The following is a 17146-nucleotide window of genomic DNA, read 5'->3' as shown; positions in this document are numbered from 1 at the left end:
CTAGCCATGTAGCGCTCTACTGCTGCTGCTACACCTAGCCATCTAGCGCTCTACTGCTGCTGCTACAGCTAGCCATGTAGCGCTCTACTGCTGCTGCTACAGCTAGCCATGTAGCGCTCTACTGTTGCTGCTACAGCTAGCCATGTAGCGCTCTACTGTTGCTGCTACAGTTAGCTATGTAGCTCTGTACTGCTGCTGCTATAGCTAGCCATATAGCCTTCTACTGCTGCTACAGCTAGCCAAGTAGCACTCTACTGCTGCTACAGCTAGCCAAGTAGCACTCTACTGCTGCTATAGTTAGCCATGTAGCCCTCTACTGCTGCTACAGCTAGCCATGTAGCGTTCTACTGCTGCTGCTACAGCTAGCCATGTAGCGTTCTACTACTGCTGCTACAGCTAGCCATGTAGCGCTCTACTGCTGCTACAGCTAGCCATGTATCGCTCTACTGCTGCTACAGTTAGCTATGTAGCTCTGTGCTGCTGCTGCTGCAGCTCTCCTCTTAATCAAAACGAACAAGGCTAGGAGAGGAACTGATAAATACCACCTCCTCAGTCTGAGCCTCTCTCCTTTCACCTCTGCTATGTTTCTCTCTCTCTCTCTCTCTCTCTCTCTCTCTCTCTTTCTCCTCTAACCTCTCCCTTGTCTTACTTTCCTCCTGTCTTTCTACTCTCTCTCACCTCTCTCTCTCACCTCTCTCTCACCTGTCTGTCACCTGTCTCTCACCTCTCTCTCACCTGTCTCTCACCTCTCTCTCACCTCCTTCCAGTGGAACTCTCCAGGAACTGAGAACTGCAGCCGCCCTCTCTCTTCCTTTATTTTTTTCACCTATACCTTTTCTCAGTATCTCACTTCATCAGTCTTGCTTTCTCTTTGACTCCTCTATCATACTGTAGCGCTTTCCTCAGTTGGACCTGTCTGACATATCTCACCCGGTGGGGGGTGTCTATCTCTATTACCTGGAGGTGATTGAGTAGTGTGTCACTGGCCACCAGAGCCTGATAGACCAGGAAGCACTGCATGTTCCCGGGATATTCCTCCTGAGTGTTTTCCCCATATGACCTCACAAACCAGGATGACTGACACAACCAATGATCAGGCATCAGAGGGGGGACTTGAGAATACACCAAGAGACTAGCAAATACAGTCATGAATATGAACCAAGTATAGAAGATATGGTACAGTGGTTCTTGGAAACCATAGTAACTAAGCAGGTTGAACTTGTACGAGTTTTCAACCTCACCGCAAAACACACACGCACACACACACACACACACACTGCGTATGGTCCTACCGTCCTTCCTGTACAGGTTGATCTCCATTTTCCTCTCTTCCGAGCCCAGCAGTGCTTGGGCCATCTGGGCGATGGCCAACCGCTTGGTTTGAGGGCCGTACAGGAAGTTACAGGTACAGGGTTTCTGCATGATCTCTGCTCGCGAGTAGCCGCACATGGCGCAGAAGCCATCGTTGCAGAATATGATGGCACAGTTCTCCACCCGGGCATTGGCGATGATGAACTTACGACCTGAGGATGAGAGGAAGAAGGAGATGAGGTAGATAGCAGGAGAGATATAGTGTGTATGCACATTTATGTATTGTGTTTTGTGTGTGACTAGTAGAAAATGGTGCATCCTTGACCTTATGAACAATATCTACATCCCCTTTGCTCAGCACCTCATGGCCAATCTGAGTTTCATTAGGGAAAGGGGGATACCTAGTCAGTTGTACAACTAAATGCATTCAACTGAAATGTGTCTTCCACATTTCAGGGCAACCTTAATCAACATCCACATTTTCAGTAGCTGGGGAACAGTGGGTTGACTGCCTTGCTCAGGGGGAGAACAACAGATGTCTACCTTGTCAGCTCTGGGATTCAATCCAGCCACCTTTCGGTGACTGGCACCAATGCCCTAACCACTAGGCGACCTGCCTAATGCCTAGACAGTTTAAGAAAGTTAAAACCTATTTACTACATTTCTATAACTCTTTAAAATTATGTTTGTTGAAGAGCAAAAACTAGCTATAATGACCCTGGTCACCCTTGACTGCTGTAGATTCATTCACCTCAGTCCATCTACAAACACATAGCCTATTAGCTATACAAGTAGCTGCTACACATAAACTCCTATTAACTCAGCACCGTGATTAAAAAATCATGATGATGATTACTACAAGTTAACTGTAGATAGCTGGCTAGACTAACTAGACTCATTTACCAATCTAAACAATGTAAACTGACATGAGCTAATTGTGTGACTGTCAGTTAGTGACATATAACAAGAGGGAAACTGCTGATGCACAACGCCTTGTGTTCTACTATTCTAACTTTCATCATTAAATTGAGACCCTGACTGAGTTTTTTAAATGCTCATGGACAAATCTCTAGAATGTGTGTGTGTGTGTGTGTGTGTGTGTGTGTGTGTGTGTGTGTGTGTGTGTGTGTGTGTGTGTGTGTGTGTGTGTGTGTGTGTGTGACGGTGGAATTCAGTTGTCGCTGTTCCTTGCTTCTCTCTGTATCTCCGATGAGCTGTCTTGTTAAATGGGAAGCGTGGACTAATGACCGCTCAGAATGGCTCAAAACACAGGAAGAAGGACATTGGGAGGAAGAATGTCTGCTATTCTCCTAATGAGCAGGGCACTATTTCTGCTCTATTCAGGCGACCGTAGGATTTTTAAGACAGGAGGATTTGTGAGTACTTTCTAAGAATGTGAGCTTGGGACCTTTTGAAAATGAGAAAATAGTAAGTGGTTTGTATTTGGTGGGTTGAGACAACATACAGTGGCAAGAAAAAGTATGTAAATCCTTTGGAAATACCTGGATTTCTGCATAAATGGGTCATAAAATTTGATCTGATCTTCCTCTAGGTCACAACAATTGACAAACACAGTCTGATTAAACTAATAACACACCAACTATTGTAGTTTTCTATTGTATTCCACACGTGTGGTTCAAAATGGTAGATGGAGTCCCCATCGAGTTTTCCACTGAACAAACTAACTTTGTTTAGAGAATAAAGCACGCTTGTCCTAATTTCGTTATGGTATTGAAATTAGGTGTTGTATTGAACTGACATTTGAAGATAAAAGATAATGGACCAAAGATGGATGAGAGGGAGACAGGATTGTGTTTCATTTGTCAAGCTATATCTTACTGTTATTACAGTCTCGATGAGCTTACACGGTCAGAAAAAAAGGGGTTTAAAAGTGTTCTTTCCCCATAAGAGAACCCTTTTTGGTTCCAGGTAGAGCCCTGTGTGGTAAAAGTTCTACATGGAACCCCCAAAAAGTTCTACTTGAAAGAGAAGGGTTCTACCTCCAGACTTGACTGCCCTTGACCAGCACAAAAACATCCTGTAGCATACTAGCATCAAAAATAATTATGCAACTTTTCAGGGAAGTCAGGAACCAATATACACAGTCAGATAGGAAAGCAAAGGCTAGCTTTTTCAAACAGAAATGTGCATCCTACAGCACTAATTCCAAAAAAGTTTCGGGACACTGTAAAGTCCATGGAGAATAAGAGCACCTCCTCCCAGCTGCCCACTGCACTGAGGCTAGGAAACACTGTCACCACCGATAAATCCACGATAATCGAGAATTTCAAAAAGTATTTCTCTACGGCTGGCCATGCTTTTTTCCAACTGGCTACCCCAACCCCCGCAGCAATGTTCTGACAGAGTTACAGAATCTGGATCCCTACGAATCAGCTGGGCTAGACAATCTCGACCCTCTCTTCCTAAAATTATCCGCCGCCATTGTTGCAACCCATATTACCAGTCTGTTCAACCTCTCTTTCGTATTGTCTGAGATTCCTAAAGATTGGAAAGCCGCGGTCATCCCCTCTTCAAAGGGGGAGACACTCTAGACCCAAACTGTTACAGACCCATATCCCTCTTTCCCTGCCTTTCTAAAGTCTTCGAAAGCCAAGTGAACAAACAGATCATCGACCATTTCGAATCCCACCATACCTTCTCCGCTATGCAATCCGGTTTCCGAGCTGTCACGGGTGCACCTCAGCCGCTCTCAAGGTCCTAAACGATATCGTAACTGCCATCGATCAAAGACAGTACTGTGAAGCCGTCTACATCAACTTTGCCACGGCTTTCGACCCTGTCAATTACCATATTCTTATCGGCAGACTCACCAGCTTTGGTTTCTCTAATGACTGCCTCGCCTGGTTCACCAACTACTTCTCAGATAGAGTTCAGTGTGTAAAATCAGAGGGCCTGTTGTCCGGACCTCTGGCAGTCTCTATGGGGGTGCCACAGGGTTCAATTCTCGGGCCGACTCTTTTCTCTGTATATATCAATGATGTCGCTCTTGCTGCGGGGGATTCTTTGATCCACCTCTACGCAGACGACACCATTCTGTATACATCTGGCCCTTCTTTGGACGCTATGTTAACAAACCTCCAAACGAGCTTCAATGCCATACAGCACTCCTTCCGGGGCCTTCAACTGCTCTTGAATGCTAGTAAAACTAAAGTCATGCTCTTCAACCGATCGCTGCCCGCACCCGCCCGCCCGACTAGCATCACTACTCTGGATGGTTCTGACTTAGAATACATGGACAACTATAAATTCCTAGGTCTCTGGCTAGACTGTAAACTTGTTACGGTGCGTGAATGAGGACCCAAAAGCGAATTAACTTAAACAGAGCTTCTTTAATTACCAAACATAGGTAGGCTCAGACGGACCGGCAGATTCCGACAGGACAAGACAAGGTTACAGCAAACATGACGACAGTCTGGTTCAGGCATGAAACACAACAAACAAGAATCCGACAAGGACAGGAACAAAAACAGAGAGAGATATAGGGACCTAATCAGAGGGAAAAAGGGAACAGGTGGGAAACGGGGTGAATGGGTAGTTAGGAGGAGACAAGGAACAGCTGGGGGGAAGCGGGGGAGAAAAGGTAACCTAAGACGACCAGCAGAGGGAGACAGGGTGAAAGGAAAGGACAGAGACAAGACACAACATGACAGTACATGACAAAACTCTCCTTCCAGACTCATACTAAGCATCTCCAATCCAAAATTAAATCTATAATCAGCTTCCTATTTTGCAACAAAGCCTCCTTCACTCATGCTGCCAAACATACCCTCGTAAAACTGACTATCCTACAAATCCTTGATTGCGGCGATGTCATTTACAAAATAGCCTCCAACAGTCTACTCAGAGAATTGGATGCAGTCTATCACAGTGCCATCCGTTTTTGTCACCAAAGCCCCATACACTACCCACCATTGCGACCTGTATGCTCTCGTTGGCTGGTCCTCGCTACATATTCGTCGCCAAACCCACTGGCTCCAGGTCATCTATAATTCTTTGCTAGGTAAAGCTCCGCCTCATCTCAGCTCACTGGTCACCATAGCAACACCCACTCGTAGCAAGCGCTCCAGCAGGTATATTTCACTGGTCATCCCCATAGCCAACACCTCCTTTGGCTGCCTTTCCTTCCAGTTCTCTGCTGCCAATGACTGGAACGAATTGCAAAAATCACTGAAGTTGGAGACTTATCTCCCTCACTAACTTTAAGTATCAGCTGTCAGAGCAGTTTCCCGGTCGCTGCAGCTGTACACAGCCCATCTGTAAATAGCCCATACAACCAACTTCCTACCTCATCCCATATTTGTTTTTCTGCTCTTTTGCACACCAGTATTTCTACTCGCACATCCTCATCTACACATCTACCACTCCAGTGTTAATCTGCTAAATTGTAATTACTTTGCCACGATGGCCTATTTATTGCCTTACCTCCTTACTTCATTTGCACACACTGTATACAGGTTTTTCTATTGTGTTATTGACTGTACGTTTGTTTATCCCATGTGTAACCGTGTTGTTGTTTTTGTCGCACTGCTTTGCTTTATCTTGGCCAGGTCGCAGTTGTAAATGAGAACTTGTTCTCAACTAGCCTAACTGGTTAAATACAGGTGAAATAAAAATAAATAAATGCCTGGAACCAAAAATGGTTATTTAAAGTGTTCTATGGGGAGAACCGAAGAACCCTTCTAGGACAGCAATTTATTTTCTAAAAGGTGTCGTGTCCCACTCCAAGAGATATTATCTTCTGTAATTTAAAATTGTGTGTGTGTGTGTGTTTGAGTATTGCGTGTGTTTGGCAATGGGGCATTGCGTATTCCGGGCTCCGTCTGTTCCTCTAGACTGTTCCAGAGAAACCTGGCACACCTTTCGCACCACTTACAATGTGGCAACAACAGTAGCAGCAACAATAACATCTAGCCTTCTTAAATTCTCTCCGTGTCTCTCTCACACACAAAGACACCCGAGCACAAAGACACACACACAAGCACACAAATGCACACACACACAAAGACACAAAGACAAAGAACAAAGACACAAACACACACACACACACACCCTTGCGGGCCTCGCACCACCAGCTGTTACTGAAGAAGAAAGAGCCATCAGGCATAACAACAAGGCAGCACTCACTCTCTCTCTCTCTCGCTCGTCCTCCTGATTTTCTACCTCTTCCTCATAACTCTCACTATTTCCCTCTCTGACACACACACTCACAGAGAGAGATCACAAACAACAACTCCCACCCAGTCACAAGAAAGGGAAAGGGAAGAGTTAGGAAGGACAAAACCCTGACCAAACCCAATCTCCCATGAAGCACAACTTGTACCCTACGCTATGCATGAATGTAGTGACATTTGACTTGTAATTTGGCTTGTAAAATGGTTGAATATTAAAATCTTAGCATGAAATTTGGACTTTTTAATAAAAGCTATGACAGAGTAAACAACTCATACAATGAGTTTACAAATATTAAGGACACCTGCTCTTTCCAAGACATAGACTGACCAGGTGATCCCTTATTGATGTCACTTGTTAAATCCACTTCAATCAGTGTAGATGAAGGGGAGGAGACAGGATAAATGATTATTTTTAAGCCTTGAGACAGTTGAGACATGGATTGTGTATGTGTGCCATTCAGAGGGTGAATGGGAAAGACAAAATATTTAAGTGCCTTTGAACTGGGTATGGTAGTAGGTGCCAGGCACACCAGTTTGTGTCAAGAACTTTGCACATTGACTCTGTACTGGTATGTATATAGCCTCGCTATTGTTATTTTACTGCTCATGTTTAATTATTTGTTATTCTTTTTTTTTTTTTTTTTTTTACTTATCTATTGATTACTTAATATGTTTTTCTTCTTAAAGCATTGTTGGTTAAGGGCTTGTAAGTAAGCATTTCACTGTAAGGTCTACTACACCTGTTGTATTCTGCGCATGTGACAAATAACATTTGACTTGATTTGATTTGAGAACTGCAACGCTGCTGGGTCTTTCACGCTCAACTGTTTCCCGTGTATGTCAAGTAGTCCACCACCCAAAGGACATCCAGCCAACTGGACACAACTGTGGGAAGCATAGGAGTCAACATGGGCCAGCATCCCTGTGGACTGCTTTCAACACCTTGTAGAGTCCATGCCCCGGTGAATTGAGGCTGTTCTGAGGGCAAAAGTGAGGGGTGCAACTCAATATTAGGAAGGTGTTCTTGATGCTTTGTATACTCAGTGTAGGGTTGAAACCATTTCAATTTTCCAATATATTTTTGTAAAGACTACCTCCCATTCTGATTCTTTTTTAAATATGTTTTTTAGGATAAATGTGAAATATATAAAATTGGCCAAATAATGTACTTTTACATACATTTTATATATATTCCAACATATAGAACATAAATGCATTTAAAATGTGTATCACAATATATGTTAAATGCATCAGAATGTATTTTAGAATATACAGTATTTATCAATATACTTGGTAAATGTATTTAAAAATGTATTTCATTTCATGTATTTAAATGTAATTGCAATAAATAAGTGTGTATGTCAAATTAAATACATTTATTTTAACAAAATGTCTTAACAATTAAACATTAGTAGGTGATTTGATATCACATGCACTTCTGTTAATCTCATTAAAACTGCAGAACAGATAGTCTACCCCTGCTCCCCCTCTCCCTCTCCGGCACTCTGGTCCATTCTAATGGTCCATTCTAAATCAAAACAAATCTCACACATATATTATTTAGTATATGTAAAGACAATATTAAATCAAGAATAATCTGATGGGTGGCAATATTAGCCAATCACTTGTGAATGATGTTTTAGCCAATCACTTGTGAATGATGTTTTAGCCAATCACTTGTGAATGATGTTTTAGCCAATCACTTGTGAATGATGCCCAGCTTTTGTGCAGTAAGGCAAGAAACAGCGTATGCTTTTCTTTTCGACTTTTTCAAATCATATTCGCCCACCTCATGTAGCCCAGCCCACAGGCCTATATGTTTTGATAAGGTTTGTAATCACAACTAAAGTGGCCGAATAACTTCTTAAAATTAAGCACATTAATCCGATTTACAACCGGTGTAGAACTTTACTGGCACACAAAGGCCTTGCGTGGGGAAGATCCTTTTCATGCATAATCACATCGGCGGCCATTTTCGAGAATGGTGTTTTCATCAGCCTCATTCATTTTTAAAGTAAACATAATTGAACATCTAACAGTCAAATCATAGTGTAAAAGCAGGCGAACTGGTTCTAGTCTTTTTGGCAATTTTCTGGTGTTTTGTGGTAAACTGAGCAGGATGAGCATAACACGTCAACCCTGTTAAAGACTACAAATGTTTTAAAAATGTATTGTTTATTTAATTTATTATTTATTTTTTGTGAAGCTTGCATTCTATTGCCCCTCCCTGTTGCACACAACAAGCTTCCATTCCCCCTGTCACAGGGGGATTCATGGATCATGTATCTAGTAATTACCAGTTGGAGGACCGGTTAATAAGTGAATTTGTCCCAGATGTGGTACATGTCCACTTCCCACTTAGCTACGAACACAGCATAACACTGCTAACCATCCACGTAGAGTCATATACTACCACTCATTGGAAGCATAACACCTAGACCTACACTTTGACATATTGTGGAGTGTTGTACAATGTGTATATCTTTTTTTAAATAGATTTTTTTTTAATTATAATTATAACAAAAACATCAGGCACTAGATTTTTTACATTATTTTATTAAGCTGAAGACAGGCCCTTACTACAGTCATTCTTTACCTCTTGAGAAACATATTCTTTTTATGAAGTTGAACATGTGCTCGGAATGAGAGAATGTTCAAATTAGGTGAAATAAAAACTTGATTTTTTTTTATTTTTTTTTTGCTGACCATGATCACCATTGATCAATATTTAAAGATTCATTTAAAACCTGAATTAGTAACCACTTTGGCCACCCTGTAAACTAGATGTCATGCATTTCTGGAATATTGTCAGGCATTACATGCATTTGAGAAAAGATGCAAATGATGCTACATGTATGTGAAATACATTTAACGTCAGTTTCAATATATTGAAATGTATATTGTTTTCTGTGTGGGTACCCTTCACTCCTAAATCAACCTCTTATCCCTAGTGAGAGAATAAGGGAAGACGAGTTGTCGTTATTCCGACCACAGAAAGACTAGCTGTCGTCATGGCGTCAGCTAATGGGGATCGTGATAAAATAAAATACCAGGGCCAACGGCAATAACAGGCCCCAAAGCAAGGCTATTCAGACATGCATGCAAACAAAGGCTATCTTTTCTCCAGGTTGACACTAAGTTAAAGGGATTCCCTCCATAAATTAGCAGCCACAGGGCCCTTACCGTGTCTTAGAGGCTAACGGTTTAGCCCGCAAGTAATAAATACTGGTATTTAGAGGGTGGGTCACATGATACTGTACGAGGGGAGGGGCTGTTTATTTCTTAGGCCAATTGAGCTGGGTAGGATCTGAGCATGCATCATTTGGAGAGTGCTAATGGCTCGCCACAAACCACAGTGCTGGAAAAACATGCCTGAAATATATAATGCTTGATGTTGACCTAAGGTCAGTGGCGACCCGTCATTCAGGGCCACCTGTTTAGCTATAATATTATGATACATTTTTTGTGTGCCTGTTTTGCATGTCATTTTGGCATTCATGCGTGTCACATATCAGTTTGGAAACAATGTAAAAAAAAAAACATTGATTGATAAAGCCGCATACAAACATGGTCTCTTTTTTTGCTTTCTTGAGTAAGGCAGCTCCAAAATGTTGGTGTTTCAGCCTAGCCCAGTGCTTTCTGTGGTTTTATTTAACCAGGTAAGTCAGTTAAGAACAAATTATTTACAATGACAGCCCATACCGCCCAAACCCAGATGACCCTGGGCCAATTGTGCGCTTCCCTATGGGACTCCCAATCACAGCCAGTTGTGATACAGCCTGGATTTGAACCAGGATGTTTCTAGTGAAGCCTCAAGCACTGAGATGCGGTGCTTTAGACTGCTGCGCCACTCGGGTGGGGTAGCCAGCGGAAGACACGGAGCGTAGGGGTTGGTAATGTTTTCTAGTTGCGCCGTGATTGGCTCAGTGTTCTCTTACTCAAGGGGACACTACGTCACCGCAAAATCTACAGGTAGAGCTAAAAAATTCAAGCCCCTTGAGTGCTGCCATAGAGTTACATTAGACGTGCCCATCCAAGAAGGCTCAATTGGATTGGATTGGACTGATCATGTCAACATAATTTGAAAATCCTAGCATCATGAATCAAGTTGACAATCTACTGGCAAAGCCTTTTCCACCCTTGTCATATGAAGAGAAATTATAGATAAAAAGTATTGATGCTCATCGGCCATTGGACATTAACATTACACAGAAATCTGGAAATCACAAATTCAACAATGAGTGGTTTGGAAGGAATCAGTGGCTAATTTAAAATATATATATATTTTAAATGTAACCTTAATTTAACTAGGCAAGTCAGTTAAGGACAAATTCTTATTTACAATGACGGCCTACCCCGGCCAAACCCGAACAAAGCTGGGCCAATTGTGTCCCACCCTATGGGACTCCCAATCACGGCCGAATGTGATACTGTAAGCATTGCAAAGCAATCACTAGCCTGCTATTCAGTGGAGTGGATGTGTTGTCGAAGTCTGGGTTTATGGGTCTCTTTTCCAAGCTTAAAATGATAAACATTCAACGCTGGCCATGACTTCTGCCGCTTTCAAAACAACTGGAAACTTGGAACAGGGACATCTCAGACTTCAGTGAGTTCAAGACAACTGGGAACTTGGAACTGGGAAATCTCAGACTTCAGTGAGACAACTGGGAAAATAAGTTTTGAACGGTCATCCAACTCAGAATTCCAAGTCGGGAATTCGGGACTCTTTCTAGAGCTCCGACTTGAAGATCACTAACGTCATGATTGACCTTGTTTTTTTCTGAGTTCCCAGTTGTCTTGAAAGCACCATCAATCCAGAGAATGCCAGACTTTGATGACAAGTGAGCACAGCACAATAAAGTGAGTCCAAACAGGTATCGTATGCTGCTCCATAAATTATGTAATATGCCAGGGAGATATGAACAGCCGAAGTTGGACGTTTATATTCACTTAGGTTGGAGTCATTAAAACTAATTTTTCAATGACTCCACAAATTTCTTGTTAACAAACTATAGTTTTGGCAAATCGGTTAGGACATCTACTTTGTGCATGACACAAGCAATTTTTCCAACATCTGTTTACATCTGTATCACGATTCCAGCGGGTCAGAAGATTACATACACTGAGCTGACTGTGCCATTAAACAGCTTGGAAAATTACAGAAAATGATGTCACGGCTTTAGAAGCTTCTGATAGGCTAATTGACATCATTTGAATCAATTGGAGGTGTACCTGTGGATGTATTTCAAGGCCTACCTTCAAACTCAGTGCCTCTTTGCTTGACATCATGGGAAAATCAAAGGAAATCGGCCAAGACCTCAGAAAACAATTTGAAGACCTCCACAAGTCTGGTACATCATTGAAAGAAAATTCAAAACAAATGAAAATACCAAAAATGTTTGAGTCATGTCTGTGAGTATAACAGAACTCATATGGCAGGTGAAAACCTGAGACAAATCCAACCAGGAAGTGGGAAATCTGAGGTTTGTAGTTTCATTTAAGTGATTGCCTGTCCAATATGCTGTGTCAATGGGGCCAGATTGCACTTCCCAAGGCTTCCAGCAGATGTCAACAGTCTTTAAAAAGTTGTTTGAGGCTTCTATTGTGGAAGGGTGTCGAATAAGAGCTGTTTCAACAAGTGGACTAGGCTGAGGCCAATCAGTTGTTTACTGCGCGGTCACGCCGGTCCTTCTTTTTCCTCTGCAATGAATACGCTATTATTGGTTGGAATATTATTGAAGATGTATTATAAAAAGACCCTAAGGTTTGATTGTAAACATCATTTGACAAGTTTCTACAAACTGTAATGGAACTCTTTTGACTCTTCGTCTGGATTTGGCGCTCGCGCATTGTGCCTTTGGAATTGTGAACTAAACGCGTGAACAAAACGGAGGTATTTGGACATAAATATGGACGTAATCGAACAAAACAAACATTTCTTGTGGAAGTGGGAGTCCTTGGAGTGCATTCTGATGAAGATCAGCAAAGGTAAGTGAAGATTTATAATGCTATTTATGACTCCACAATTTGGCGGGTAACTGTATGGCTTGCTTTTGTGGCTGAAGGCTGTTCTCAGATTATTGAATATTGTGCTTTTGCCGTAAAGCTTTTTTAAAATCTGACACAGCGGTTGCATTAAGAACAAGTTTATCTTTAATTCTATGTAAAACATGTCTCTTTCATCAAAGTTTATGATGAGTATTTCTGTTATTTGATGTGGCTCTCTTTCTCTGGATGTTTTGGAGGCATTTCTGAACATGGCGCCAATGTAAACTGAGGTTTTTTGATATAAATATGAACTCGATCGAACAAAACATACATTGAACAAAACATATTGTGTAATATTGAGTCCTGGGATATATCATCTGATGAAGATCGTGAAAGGTTAGTGATTAATTTTATCTATATTTCTGCTTTTTGTGACACCTCTCTTTGGTTGGAAAATGGCTGAATGCTTTCTGTGACTAGTTGCTGACCTAACATAATGATATGTTCTGCTTTCGCCAAAAAGCCTTTTTGAAATCGGACACTGTGGTTGGATTAACGAGAAGTGTATCTTTAAAATTGTGTAAAATACTTGTATGGTTGAGGAATTTAAATTATGAGATTTCTGTTTTGAAATTGGAGCCCTGCAATTTCACTGGCTGTTGGCGAGGTGGGACGCTAGCGTCCCGAACGATCCCAGAGAGGTTAATTAACAAATAGTTGTATTGACTACGTCCGTCCTAGCTCGCTCACCAATGTCTTGATGGAAATTACGGATTGCCTCTTATCCACTTGTCATCATCCCCTTATGTTCCGTACAACTCAATGGTCAGTAGAAACCACATTTGTCTAAGCAAGTCAGCCATATCAGCTATGTTTTTGTTAAAGGCAGTAAATAAGGCTAAATGAACTGTTTCGCTACCAGACAAGGCTCCGCTGATAACCAGGTGTAACAGTGGTAAGGTGTTGGGACTGTGGTTGGGACTGCTGTTGGGACAGCTTTAAATAGGCCCTAACAGTTTCTGCGCACCATTTGCCCCGTTATAGTCCAAATAATATGTTGTGTTGGGTTGTGTTGTGTAGGGTTGGGTTGTGTTGTGTAGGGTTGTGTTGTGTAGGGTTGGGTTGTGTTGTGTAGGGTTGTGTTGTGTAGGGTTGGGTTGTGTAGTGGCTTTGCTGGCATGCATTGCTTTTGAGTTTGCACCACCAAGATTTAGATGCTAAAATCGCCACTGAGGAGATGTGAGGACATGTTGACATGCAAGTACTAGGGAAAAGCTTTGATTCACCGATACGCATCGGTCCCCGGTTCAAATGTTTAAGATATGAGTGAATCAGTCAGCTACGTTTGGGCCAACTAAAAATGTTAAGTTCAGGTAGCGTAGATATCCTACCATAGAGGCACATATTCACACACACAAACAAACACTCCTCTCTCCCTCTCTGTCACTCTCCCTCTCTGTCTCTCTCCCTCTCTGTCACTCTCCCTCTCTGTCACTCTCCCTCTCTGTCACTCTCCCTCTCTGTCACTCTCCCTCTCTGTCACTCTCCCTCTCTGTCACTCTCCCTCTCTGTCACTCTCCCTCTCTCTCTCTGTCTCTTTGTCTCTCTCTGTCTCTTTGTCTCTCTCTGTCTCTTTGTCTCTCTCTGTCTCTCTCTGTCACTCTGCCTCTCTCTGTCTCTCTGTCTCTCTCTGTCTCTCTGTCTCTCTGTCTCTCTGTCACTCTCCCTCTCTGTCACTCTCCCTCTCTCTCTCTGTCTCTCTCTGTCTCTTTGTCTCTCTCTGTCTCTTTGTCTCTCTCTGTCTCTTTGTCTCTCTCTGTCTCTCTCTGTCACTCTGTCTCTCTCTGTCACTCTGTCTCTCTGTCACTCTCTGTGTCTCTCTGTGTCTCTCTCTGTCACTCTGTCTCTCTCTGTCTCTCTGTCTCTCTCTGTCTCTCTGTCTCTCTGTCACTCTCTGTGTCTCTCTGTGTCTCTCTCTGTCTCTCTCTGTCACTATGTCTCTCTCTGTCTCTTTGTCTCTCTCTGTCTCTCTCTGTCTCTTTGTCTCTCTCTGTCTCTCTCTGTCTCTCTCTGTCTCTTTGTCTCTCTCTGTCACTCTGTCTCTCTCTGTCTCTTTGTCTCTCTCTGTCTCTCTCTGTCTCTTTGTCTCTCTCTGTCTCTCTCTGTCTCTTTGTCTCTCTCTGTCTCTTTGTCTCTCTCTGTCTCTCTGTCTCTCTCTGTCTCTCTTTCATAGACATGGGTAACATATGTTTACATTGAAAATCAAGGGAAATAGATAATAAACAATAAAATACAAACTGTAAACATTACACTTACAAAACTTTCAAAAGAGTAAAGACATTTCAGATACAGTGTTATAGTGACAAATAGTGATATTTCACCCAATAGGTATGGGAGTGCAGCTCAGTTTCCACTTCATTCTGTGGGCAGTGTGCACATAGCCTGTCTTCTCTTGAGAGCCAGGTCTGTCTACGGCGGCCTTTCTCAATAGCAAGGCTATGCTCACTAAGTCTGTACATAGTCAAATATTTCCTTAATTTTGTCAGTCAGTCACAGTGGTCAGGTATTCTGTCACTGTGTACTCTCTGTTTATGGCCAAATTGCAATCTAGTTTGTTCAGTTTTTTGGTCAATTCTTTCCAATGTGTCAACTAATTATTTTTTTTGTCTCTCTCTCTGTCTCTCTCTGACTACTAGGGAACTACAGACCAGTGTTAATTCTTCCCATCCAGAACTGCAACAATGTGAAAATTGGAAAGCTTTTGTTAACCCTAACCCTCCCGGGTGCTTCCCAAAACGTAAAAGAAAAACCGATGAGTTTCAAAAGTTGATATGCTTCAAAGGGGCAACGTCAAAATTCAGCACTGCATTCTCTAACACGCTTAATTTACAATCAACGTCATATTTGATGGGCCATTTTTCAATTAGGTGCACAAGCCATGCCGGTCTCATTTGAACTCCTTAATTGGGATTAGGGCATGTGGCGGTCATGAAATGTTGTCAGCCGGTGATTGTCTGCTAATTAACATAAACACATTTACCATCTCCTGGCTTCCCCCTACAAGCCACTGATGCAGACCTTTGTAACATCTACATTTTAAAAAGTCTAAATAAATCCAGGTACACCAACCTACACCATCACAATAAATCCATTATTCATTTAGACAGGTCTATTGAAACATGATATGAAGATTTAAAAAAAATCTATTTCAGAAGAACAGAATACTCTGTGTTGTCCTTATGTTAGACCATGATCTGGCTATGCCAAATCATTGTGGTCTACACTAGTTAATTTAGTAGACAAGATTTGTTTCGAATTTCTTGTATTACAATATTTTATAGTATGAAGAATATGATTGAGCATAGCTGAATCAAATAGAAAGGATATTTTCTCCAAACGATTTGAGGGAGTGCCTACATGCGTCTATTCTGTGTTGAGTGGTTAAGAAAGAAATAGGTACTCCTATATGCATAATTTAGAGTTATTTGTGCAACTTTAGTTGTGATACAAATGTTTGGCTATATGTTTAGATTTTTTTACACATTCTTAGTCTGCATGATGAGACTAATGATGATTTGCAAAAAGTCGCATGAAAGGAATGAGCTCTGCTTTGTTTTTTGCACAGGCTGCACACACTTCATCAGTCTCTCATTCACAATTTTGACAAGCACTTGATCATGCCTCAAATTTCCCGGCTGCATCCCTTTGTGTGGTCATAATGTCCCCTATAATAATCCATGCCTTTGTGTGGTCACAATGTCCCCTATAATAATCCATCCCTTTGTGTGGTCACAATGTCCCCTATAATAATCCATGCCTTTGTGTGGTCACAATGTCCCCTATAATAATCCATGCCTTTGTGTGGTCATAATGTCCCCTAAAATAATCCATGCCTTTGTGTGGTCACAATGTCCCCTATAATAATCCATGCCTTTGTGTGGTCATAATGTCCCCTAAAATAATCCATGCCTTTGTGTGGTCACAATGTCCCCTATAATAATCCATGCCTTTGTGTGGTCATAATGTCCCCTAAAATAATCCATGCCTTTTGCAGCCATTGGCCTTTGTGCTGAATATAATAATTATAATTCCCTTCTCCGGGCTGCGTGCCGAAGCACGGCTCTCAGTCACTTGATCGGGTCTTTCTCACAGGCTACAATTGATGACATACATCCAATTCCGAGGCGCATATTGAAGATGTTAGAAGCCCTAAACATTTACTTTTCGTCAGCAAATAAGATGCGTAGGTCTAACGAACAGCTAAAGCACAATCTACTATCCCCCATAGTACAAAAGTCAACCTATTCTATTCTGTGCAAACATAATCTGCAAACCTAATCTGGGACAGTTGTGGGATGCAATAGATCTCAAATTAATACAACCACTAGCAATAAAAATAACTTTTTATGCAATGTGGTTGACACAACAGATGAGAATATTTAGCGAGTTGCAAATAAAAAGCCATATCTCAGACTGGCCAATAAAAAGAAAACATTAAGACGGTTAAAAGAACAGACACTGGACAGAGGAACTCCGTCTAGAAGGTCAGCATCCTAGTGTCGCCTCTTCGATGTTCACTTTGAAACTGGTGTTTTGCGGGAACTATTTAATGAGCTGCCAGTTGAGGACTCGTCTGTTTCTCAAACTAGACAATC

General features: G+C 41.9%; 1 protein-coding gene across 1 annotated transcript in view; it reads right to left on the bottom strand.

Moving 5' to 3' along the window:
- The window catches only part of LOC110536544 (voltage-gated inwardly rectifying potassium channel KCNH2), a 328417-nt gene that overhangs the window by 297858 nt on the left and 13413 nt on the right, over window positions 1-17146 (bottom strand). The window contains exon 3 of the mRNA XM_090189282.1: window positions 1293-1523. Coding sequence (XP_090045408.1) covers window positions 1293-1523 — 231 coding nt within the window. The remainder of the gene's footprint in view (window positions 1-1292; window positions 1524-17146) is intronic.

This window comes from Oncorhynchus mykiss, chromosome 11 (genome assembly GCF_057628025.1).
Source record: "Oncorhynchus mykiss isolate SJ-2025 chromosome 11, ASM5762802v1, whole genome shotgun sequence".
Classification (NCBI taxonomy): domain Eukaryota; kingdom Metazoa; phylum Chordata; class Actinopteri; order Salmoniformes; family Salmonidae; genus Oncorhynchus; species Oncorhynchus mykiss.
This window is presented reverse-complemented; position numbering and strand designations above follow the sequence as displayed.